The sequence below is a fragment of the Neurospora hispaniola genome, assembly GCF_033458365.1.
Source record: "Neurospora hispaniola strain FGSC 10403 chromosome Unknown B0T23scaffold_6, whole genome shotgun sequence".
In the NCBI taxonomy this organism is placed as follows: domain Eukaryota; kingdom Fungi; phylum Ascomycota; class Sordariomycetes; order Sordariales; family Sordariaceae; genus Neurospora; species Neurospora hispaniola.
The window spans coordinates 2,128,021-2,137,849 of record NW_026944411.1 but is presented as its reverse complement, the minus strand read 5'-3'; the positions used below and the strand labels follow the sequence as shown (position 1 = coordinate 2,137,849).

Below are 9,829 nucleotides of genomic sequence, written 5' to 3'. Positions count from 1 at the left end.
CGGCGTTAGTTAGAAGCTAACTTGAGGGAGGTTGAGGGTAGGGAGGAGGAAGTATCCGTGTTCTCTCTCTTAGAGATGGGGTGCTGAGAGGGAGCCTTGAGAGGTGGAAGGGGAAGGGATCCGTCCCGTGGAGGAATGCGACGCTGAATAATTTTGAAAAAAGGCGTGGGTTATCTTCATCCGAGAAAGATACAGTCAAGAGATGTTCAAAGAGCTGCGTCGATACCTATTAATTACATGGATTCCATTTCTGCCCTCTCAGTCGTTCTTACTCAGATACGACGGCAAGTCTTTTTTTTGTTAGAAAGTAAGAAGGGCAAGTTCCCTTCCTATTGTCGCATCAAGCAAATAAATGGATCTGGTGCCATCGCCCGGCATCACTGACATAGATTTAGTTTTCATGTCGTCTTTTTCTTTTCGGGCTGGCCTGGAGGTAGGTCAAGTTTTTATGTTTGGAGAAACTCGCATGTTTTAGTGGATTATCGGTTCCATCTATTTACTAATCGATCTCCCTCTGTGTCTTTTTCTTACGGACTTTCGAGAGATCGAGTGACCTGACCACCCAGTCCTTCGCCACCATGTCCAACAACACCACCTTAACAATATTGAAACCAAGGACACCAACTACCCTATCTGCTGCCATACTTACAGCTACATCCACCTCTGCCCCCAGCAGCAACAATGGTCCAAACACTATCTACTACGACGGAAGTGGACGTTGGGTGTGCGGTTATGTGGTTAAATACTCGACAGAACAACCTCATCGTTCGTATCATGATTACCTAGGAATCATGTAGAAGGAAGCTATGTGTACCCGGATATATAGTGACTGATGATTTAGAAAGAAGGCTAAATACAAACTGACTATATTGACCCCACACGTTGGAGGTGATCTGTTTGTTTGACTTTCTTCGGCAAAAAACATTACAAATGAGGATTGTGGTATTGAGTGGTGACTGTGGGTGTTTTTCAGGTCTTGCAGCTCTTTTATTTTCTTTGGGGCCCAAAGTTTGCTACGTAATAATGCATGCACGGAAACATACTATTACTAATGTAATCGGGTCTGATTATGAGTTATTAGGTATCTATCATAGGCGGCATAGGAAACAGCGCGACGGGAGGTGCAATCTTCTCTTTTTTTTTTCTTTCTTTGTTGTTGAGTCCGTAACCATAATGACAAACCCGAAGGGAAAAACACTCACTCCTGATAAGTAAAACTAACACTACTTCTTTCGCCCAAACCAATGTGTGGTAGTTGATCATCCACCTATAGCATCACAAGAAGTTGGATTTTTTGATTTTTTTTTTCTTTTTTCTATAGTATTTGAAAGATCAGATGGAAGAAAGGAATTCCCATGCGGGGGAGGCTTTGCTACACTACCCAAGAGCAGTGGCAGAGGGGAGAGAGCGAAGCGGCCAGGATCAGTACTGCTAAGTATATAGACCCACCTAGACAAGCAAACCATCAACAGTAACAGGGATTGTAGTATAGTGGTCAGTACTTCTCGTTGTGGTTTCTCACAGCGATCCGAGAGGACCCAGGTTCGATTCCTGGCAATCCCATCTTTTTGCGCTTTTGGATTCCTCACAGTCGTCTTTATTCTTTTGCTTGATGTTCTGCGAAAAGATTTGCTTTTTAAAATCTTTGAATTCAAGAAATAGATCGCTCACAAATCCAGAAAGTCATATTTGGAAGTCTGCGAGAGAGAATAGTGGTGTTGGTTGTATTTCATGCTATCTTGCTGTGACTCGAGATGAAAGGAACTGAATGCCGGGTAGCGATGACGATGAACACGCGAATGATACAAGAGGTAGAGGAAAGAATCAGCGTTAGCATCCTTTGGGCCATACAATCTCGTTGAAAGACAATCACAGTGAACAGACAGAATTGATAGTCATAGACAGCATTGTCCTCGTTCCCGAACAGCACCTTAACATTACACCACCGCCAACCTGTCCAAAAGACCATCTTTCCCCTGATGCTTGTAACTAAGAGTTAGGTATAATATATACGTACGATGGATAGTACATTGAGCAGGTGTTTGTTCAAACCTGCGTTGGTATGTTATACAATGCTTTTGCGCATTTCTCTCCCTCCTCCAAACCTTTTTGAAACGCGTGCACGCCCTCCCAAGAAAACCCTATATACAAGTATTGTCCAAGAAAATAACAATGTATAAAGGTCCTGTTCTTGGACGGAGAAGAGAAATGTTAGCCCCCAATGCTATGCAATCAGAATCCAAAAAATATAATGCTTGCTTCCCCCTTCACCCAAAGGGCCAAAAAAAAGGCGTTATCTCAAAACACCACCCTACCCAACCCCATCTGTATCCCCCTTTCCCATCCTTCCCTCAACTTTCTATAGTCATAGCCATGGTCACCTTTATACCTCTTCCTTTGCCTTACTGCTGCTGCTGTTGTTGTTGTTGCTGTTCCTTTCTCATCACAAACAAGTTCAGTCTCCTAAGCCCTGACTTCCGTAGCGCCCGCAAAGCTCTTGAACCGCTCGTTAAAGACCTTGACCCTCTCCTCCTCCATCATCTTCTGCAGCTTTCTGGTCTGGCGAACCGCCTCCTCACGTTCTTCCTGGAGAGTCATGACCTCAATCTGGGCCATGTTCATGCGACTGACGACTTCCTGCATTTCCGAGTCGGCAGCCATCAGGGCGCCTTCGAGCTGGGCGACGCGGGCTTTGAGCGTAGTCACGTCCTCGGCCATGTTGCCCTCGGCGGCAGCCGATGAAAGAATTCCAGAGGCCCGCGGCCGAAGGTAGGTCGAGGCATGCGAGTTAGAATAAAAGGAAGAAGATGATGAAAGTAAAAAAGGGCTCGACATGCGAGTGGTACGGGGAGTGGCATCGCTCTTACTCGCCAGGCTCATGCTGAACATGGGGCTGAGGGGAGACTTGGGCGGGAATGAGCGCGGGGGAAGACCACGCATGGCGGCTGCCGAGCCCGCAGGCCCATCGCGCAGACGCAGGAGGTGGATGCTATGACTCTCCTTAAGCGTCTGCAGCTCTTCCTCATGGCGGTTCACGCGCTCTTCAGCATTGGTTTGCGCGGTAATCACCTGTTCCTCAAGCTCCCTTAGGCGCTTCTGGAGACTGGCAATGCGCTCCGTGCTTACGCGCTGGTTGGCCTCACCGCGGGCAACGGTATCGGCCAGCCTCGAGCGGAGTGCAGCGTTGATGGCAAGCTGAGCGCGCACTTGCTGTGCGAGTTCCTCGACACGCCGGGCCGAGTCAGACAGTTGCTCAGCTAGAGTGAGCTCGGCGTCAATGTGTTGCTTTTCGGACTCTCGGAGGGATTCGAGCTCGGCAAGCTGGGCAACGTTATCCTCACGAGCCATGTCACGCTCCGTCACAACAGTCGAGAGAGATTGCTCAAGGCGAGCAATGGCGAGCTGCATTGCCTCGTTGGATGCAGTGCTGTCCTCGAGGTCCTTGATACGGACGAGAGCTTCACTGTAGGTGGCTTGCAAGTCTGCATAAGCCTTCTCCAGGGACGCTGACGACACCGGAACAAGAGCGTCATTGTCGCTGTAATTGGACATGTAGCTGCTACGGGCGAAGCCCTCGGGAATAAGTATGTCTCTTTCCCTGAGAAGGCTGCGCAGGGAGGTGATTTCCTGCTCGGCGCGGTCAAGGTTCATCTTGAGGCCACCCAGACCCTTCTCGACCTCCCACTTCTGGTCAATGGCTTCCTCAGCCCGGCGACGCAGGACGGCGATCTCATCGCGAAGGTTGGCCACCTCCTTTTCGTATCCACCACGAGGGGAAGACGAGAGAAGACGGTCACGCTCCTGCTCGAGAAGCTTGATTCTCTTGGCGTTCTCGCGATTCTGGATCTCCTGTCTCTCAAGGAGACTGCGCAGAGCACGGTGCAATGCGTCGCGCTGTGCCTCGACGTCCTTTAGCCTGTCGGCCAGGATCTCACCACGAGGCTCAGCAGCAGCAGCAACAACATGGTGCTTTGTAGTGTTTGACCGGGCAAGGGACATGGGGCGGCCGGCTCTCTTAATAGAGCTGCTATTTGTGCCTGCAACTGATGTTGAACGGGAAAGGACCATCGACATGCGGGTTCCTGTCTCTTTGAGCTCGTTGTTCTCCGACTTCAAAGTGCGCAGTTCCTGCTCCAACTTGCGCAGCTCCGTGTTCTCAAAACGTAGCGCCTCGAGCTCCTGTTGCAGGTCGTCGATTTCTGCGCTTTCACTTCTCAATGACTGAAGTTCATTCTGCTGGCTGCTGAGCTGAGCGTTTGTAGACTTAAGCAGTTGAACCTCGTCGTGCAACTTGCTGCACTCGCTATGTTCGAGCTTGATGGCGTGAAGCTCCTCCTGCAACCTTACGACATTTGAGTCTCCTGACTTCAGTGCTTGGAGCTCCTCTTGCAGTCGATCGCATCCTGTGTGTTCAGCTCGGAACTGCTCAAACTCATCTCGCAGCTTAGCGAACTCCGTATTTCCGAGCTTGCCGCATTCCGCGTGTTCGGACTGAAGGTGTTCGTACTCGTCGCGGTACTTGCCAAGTTCGGCATTCTCAGCCTTCAGGAGATCGACCTCCTCCTGGATCTTACCAAGCTCCTCATTTTCCGTCTTGAGAGATTGTACTTCTTGCTCCAGCCTGGTCGCATCATAGGCGAGCTTGTCTCGCTCGTTTGACGTGTTTTCCAACTTGCCCTTGATGTCACCGAGGAGGTCTTCCAGGCTTTCCCTCGTCTGACGCTCTTCGGAGAGCTTTCGTCGCAAGTCGTCGCATGTGGCCTCGAGTTCCTTGATCCTGTCACTGGTTTCCTCGTTTTGTATTTTGGCAACATCAATCATCGAAGCCCTCTTTGAAAGTTCCTGGATCTGTTCGTCGAGGGCACGGCGCCTAATCCGCTCATCTTGCAGCTTGGTGGTAAGCTCAAGTCTGATTTGCGCTCGTTCCTGCTCCGCTTTGCGCTTGAGCACAGTAATTTCCTCCTTGGCTTGATCATAGTCGCTAAATTTTGATGAACTGTGTCCAGAGTCGGAGAAGTAGTCGCTTGTTCTTCTCCCGGATTCATTAGGGTTGCCGTTATTGACCTGTTCCTGTAGCTTGTCCACCAGATCCTCCAAGTCCATTTCACGCCGAATGGATGCAGCCAACTCGGCGCCAATGGCTTTCAGTTCGTCCTCCATTTCGTCGATCTGATACTGCGACGTCTCACTGGGCGGCGGCGTCTGTAGGTAGTCTTCGCAGTACTCTAGCGGCCTCTCGGTTTTCGCATTGGTATGACTAGGTGTCCTGAGCAGGCGTGGGGATTCATCTGCAAGCGTCCGTAGGGTTGAGCGTCTCACAGAATGAGGAGAAGGGGACGGGATGGGCGAAATGTCTTCTTTGTCTTCCGAGAACTCGGTTGTGAAAGATTGTGGCGTGGTAGCCCAGTTGCCATAGAAGTTGGCGTCCAATTGGGACGAGGCGGGCGATTTTGGCAGAGGTCTGTTAAGATTATTGTTTTCACCCGGGGTTGAAACGAGCGGAAAGGCCCGTTGTCGATGGTCACTATCTTCTGCTGGCGCAAGATTTAGATGTGGAGGGGGAGACTTTCGAGAAGACAGCGACATGGTACTGGGCTTAACTATGGGATTGCGCCTGTCATGTGTCTCTTGCAAGTGCGTATTAATCGTCGCGGTGGCGTTAGTATAGGGAGCCGCAACCTCGTCGTTGTAGTACGTATCGAGGTTGTGGTCCAATGATCGAGTGGTCACACCAAGGCTGTCGGCGCTTATATGCCGATCTGGCGACACTGACGATGGGCCCCCTGTCTGAGCCGATGAGATAATCGGGCTCTCCTTCAAAGTCTTTGTGGGCTGCAGGTTGCCGGTATTAGAGATACAGGGGCCTTGAAGCTGTACAGAACGATCGGACACGGTGCTTGATCTACATGGAACAGTAAAAGGTCAGTTTGTTGTTCACCCGCATTTAGCCTGCCTAGACGACTATGACCTGAACCGGACTCTCGGATATACAAAGGACTTACGACCGTTGGTTGTTGCTGCTAGACTCGGAATCCGCCGGTAAATCGGAAGCGTGGGCAGCAGCCGAGGAACGAGGAGGATTAAGTGGAGGACCAAACTTGGCGGGGAATTCGTACAGAGTAGGGCTATCCAAAGAACACGATCTCGAGAAACGGGACTCGGGACGGGGAAGATCGCGGATGATGTCAAGATAGTTCCTTCCCGGAGACGAGAAGCGGGTGGCCAAGGGCGAAGCCGAGGATGATAACGGCTTGCGCTTGATGGGGGCCGGGGTGTTAGCGAGGCTTTGGGACCGGCCTTTGCTGGGACTCGGGGTCGGACGTTGGTCGGAGATGGTAGGTAGTGGAGGGAACTGGTGGTCCGTCTCCAGTTGGTCTAGTGTTTCCTCTGTTTCGTCCGATGTCGAAGGTCCGAGCCCGTGTGGCGGGAGAAGGGACGGCAGCTGTGGGTATTCCTTTGAGAAACGTGGTGGTGTTCTAGCGGACGACACAGCGGGGGTGGCACCAACAGGCTCGACGACGGCTGAACGTGCAGGAGGCGGGGAGAATTTAAGGAGAGTGGTAGCCTCGGGCGAAGCAGCGCGGTTCGTGTCGAGCTGTGGATGGTGATGTTGTTCCTGGTGGTGTTGTTGTTGTTGTTCTTGGTATTGTTGTTCTTGATGATAGTGAAGAGGCAGAGCAGGGCCAAAATCGAACCCTCTCTCGTCAGGGGAAGAAGGGACGAAAGGAGCCATAATGGTGGCTGAGGCTAGGGCAACGGTAGTATATGAAGAAGGAAATGACCCCAAGTCAACTAAGGTCAGGGTGCGGTGCTAAAGTGCCCGGGTGGTATCTGCTGCAACGCGGACGGTAGTGGCGTTTGGTGGTCTAGCGAGGTCGCTAGAGATGATCTCCACGGCTGGTCTGGGTAACGGGCCTTGAGTTTGAAATTCGAAACCGAATCTACAACGGGGACCTGATCATCCTCATCATGGGCTTGGTCGGCCGCGATTGGATGGGCTTGATTGGGGGTTTGGACAAGGCAAGGACTGGATCAGAGGTTCCAATTAGTGTAATTGGCGGACAGTCAATCACTTCCCTCTTTCAAAGAAGGGCGGGAAGGGAAAGGTCGCAGAAAGGGAGAGAGCGAGACGAAAAGAGCAAGAGACGAGCGAACGTGACAGGCTGACGGCGGACGCGCAAGTCCGGAAGTCAGTGAGATCTTCCACCTGGAAGAGACAACAAGAGAGTGACAAGGCGCCGGGGGTCCTGGGGTCCAATGTGTAGGGTACCCAGATTATCTTTGATGGAAGAAGTGGAGGGAACAATTTCGCGCGGGCGGGTTGGGAGAAGAACAAGCGAGTAAACGAGTTGCAGGATATTATTGGATTGGAGGATTTGGCCGATTCAAAAGGGGGCAACTTCCCTCTCTCTTTCTGTTGACGCCGGCTCTTCAGGGTCTTGACTGAATTCTCTCTTCACCGGCCTGTTCCTCCCTCCATTCCTCCCACATGCCGCTGGCGCTCGCCAGTAGCAGTCGCGCTCTGCCGTGACAGAGACGGCTCATTGGCGCCATTGGGTCAAGAGGAAGGAGAGGACATCCGAAAAGGCGATGACCTAGAATTGAAACAAAGTGGGATGGCGCAACAGAAAACGCCCCAAGTGGAAACGCAACAAACCTCCACTTCCGGTCGTGTTTCCCAGTGGTCCTCCGGGCTGCAGCGCTCCTGCCCATTGGGCAACGCCGTTCGTACCTTGCAGATTGGCCTGCAACCGTGCACGGCCCTTTCGATCTCGTCTCTCCAATCACCACGTCTTGTCAGGGGGTTCCATTGTCAATTCAGCCCATTGTCCTTTTTTTATGACCTTGCCCAAGGCCTGGATGGAATTGGAGGGATCGGGATTCCGTCATGGATGCAGCTTCCAAAGGGGCTCGTTCTGTTCTTCAGCTCAACCTCGATTTGGGTCTCCTGGTTCGTGAGCCTCGACACGGAAACCACAAGGTACCCATGTGCGAGTCATATGAGCCATGAATCTGCGAAACAAAACAAAAAAAGAAAGACCTCAAGATGAGGTTAATGCTGAAGGCAGCCTGGGTAGGTGAGCGAGACGATTTCCCGTAGTGCCAAACGGGATGGCGTCAAAGGGCGGGAACTTGGCAAGCCCCGGGAAGCGCCCATGCTTTTTACCATGATTGCGATGGAGTAAATTAATAAAAGTAACGACAGGGATTCCAGTTCTAGTGTAGCCCGAAGATAGCAACGTCCTTCGTTTTCTTTGCTCTCTTTCAATATAATTCCGTGAAAGCCGGCGTGGGCTTGACTGATCTCATGTTGAATTGCCCAATGGGTTCGGACCGTTGACATGGAGCTTTACCACCGCTTTGGGGCGATTTTCTCTAGACATGTCGAGAACGGGAAAATGACATACCATGCGGTATGACAGCTGGGGCATGGAAGGGCACGTGATTTTCTTCTTCTGAGTTTTGGCCTTCAATCACTCAAGCTTTTCCCTCATCCTGCCGTGGCTCTTTGGGTAGGTCTCATGGGGTTTGGGAGAAGCAAGAGAGTAGTATCAAAGGCCGTTTCATTCGGCGGCCACCGCGATCTCATTCACAGCGACGCGAAGTCGATCTTGCACCATCAGACCGTGATGATGTGCCTTGGAAGCGCCGGCCCCTCTCCCAGCTCTTCTAGATGGCCGGCATGTCATCCGAAAAAAAAAAAAAAAAAAAAAAAAAAAAAAAAAAAAAAAAAAAAAACCGACGGGAGTTGTGCGACTTTTTGTCCATCATGAAAGCGCCCACTGCGACAACCCACTATGCATGCAACCGTCGGAGCCGAACGCGGTTGATGTAAAAGTCATTGTTGACAACAAGGAACGACAGTTTATTTGCTTCATTGAAGGCCGGCTGTCCTTTGATGATGGTTGTTGACATGGTCATGATGTCTCCAATGAAATGGGCAAATGTGACTGCTCAAGCCATGAGACGCAACATTCATCTATTGATACCATGAAACAGTATACATATGTGTTTGTGGACGAGTCGGTCTCGAAAACCCCATCAGTTCGTCAGTAGATTGATCTCCGAAACATGTTTTGTTCTCCAGTAAAGGCTCATCAGGCTATATCCCTGTCAAATTATAGCTGTAGAGACTTGATCAGTTCCAATTTATACGTCTCATTCGCGATGACTCCAACTCGATTGTCATAGTGAAGAGTTCCTCTTGGCTACCTGATAAATCACCTTCGGCCTACTCTTAACCACAATTACCTCTTTCCGCGACACAACTTAACGGTTGGATGACCTCGCCTCGTAAAGTCTGTACGCTGGACTTGACGGCGTGGAGATATCTTGGATGAGCCTGGCAGGGCGGGTCAAAAAATATATGTTGAATAGCAGGCGTCCGGAGTAAAAAGATGAATGTGATCGATCGACGTGACTCAAGGTTAAGAAAATGGAAGCCTGCCGAAACAGAACAAAGGCAAATGAGCAAAAAGCTTAGGTGCCCTAGCCTGGGGTTAGAAGACAACACGCATTTTCTAGCTCCCCGCACACCTACCGCGCCGGCTATTGGAAGGTGTTGGAAGATCTGATCTTGAGGTGAGGAAGGAAGGTCTGCCGCCCGTGTCCGCGAGGATCGACCCAAGAAGAGGTGATTACTGAGATATCGGAAGAAATCATTAGAGGGAAGACTCTATATGCTTGCTGTTGAGGTACATTTTTGGGGTCGAGGAGGATATTGGTAGCGTAGGCATGCTGGCCTGGAGGTGTAGATGTGTCGATGGCCTAGCTGTGGGGATCGGATGGTTGGTTGCATCAGGGCATGTACATAAGTAACATGCATGGG

At 50.9% G+C, this 9,829-nt stretch overlaps 1 protein-coding gene and 1 non-coding gene across 2 annotated transcripts; one reads left to right on the top strand and one right to left on the bottom strand.

Annotated features, from left to right (window-relative positions):
* The first annotated feature begins 1,477 nt into the window (after positions 1 to 1,477).
* On the top strand, positions 1,478 to 1,563 carry B0T23DRAFT_t281. The gene has a single exon. It is a non-coding gene; the product is annotated as a tRNA-His (tRNA).
* Positions 1,564 to 2,216: 653 nt separating this feature from the next.
* Positions 2,217 to 6,851, bottom strand: B0T23DRAFT_197242 (uncharacterized protein). The gene is made up of 2 exons (XM_062833317.1): positions 6,003 to 6,851; positions 2,217 to 5,902 (listed from the first exon to the last, which is right to left on the bottom strand). The coding sequence occupies exons 1-2, from the start codon at positions 6,731 to 6,733 to the stop codon at positions 2,464 to 2,466; spliced, it is 4,170 nt and encodes a 1,389-aa protein (XP_062690955.1). The 5' UTR covers positions 6,734 to 6,851; the 3' UTR covers positions 2,217 to 2,463.
* Between the last annotated feature and the right edge of the window lie 2,978 nt (positions 6,852 to 9,829).

Coding starts and splice junctions, on each gene's coding strand:
- B0T23DRAFT_197242 (XM_062833317.1), bottom strand. CDS start 6,733: ATGGCTCCTTTCGTCCCTTCTTCCCCTGACGAGAGAGGGTTCGATTTT. Junction 5,903..6,002: donor AGCAGCAACAACCAACGGTC/GTAAGTCCTTTG, acceptor TGTTCCATGTAG/ATCAAGCACCGTGTCCGATC.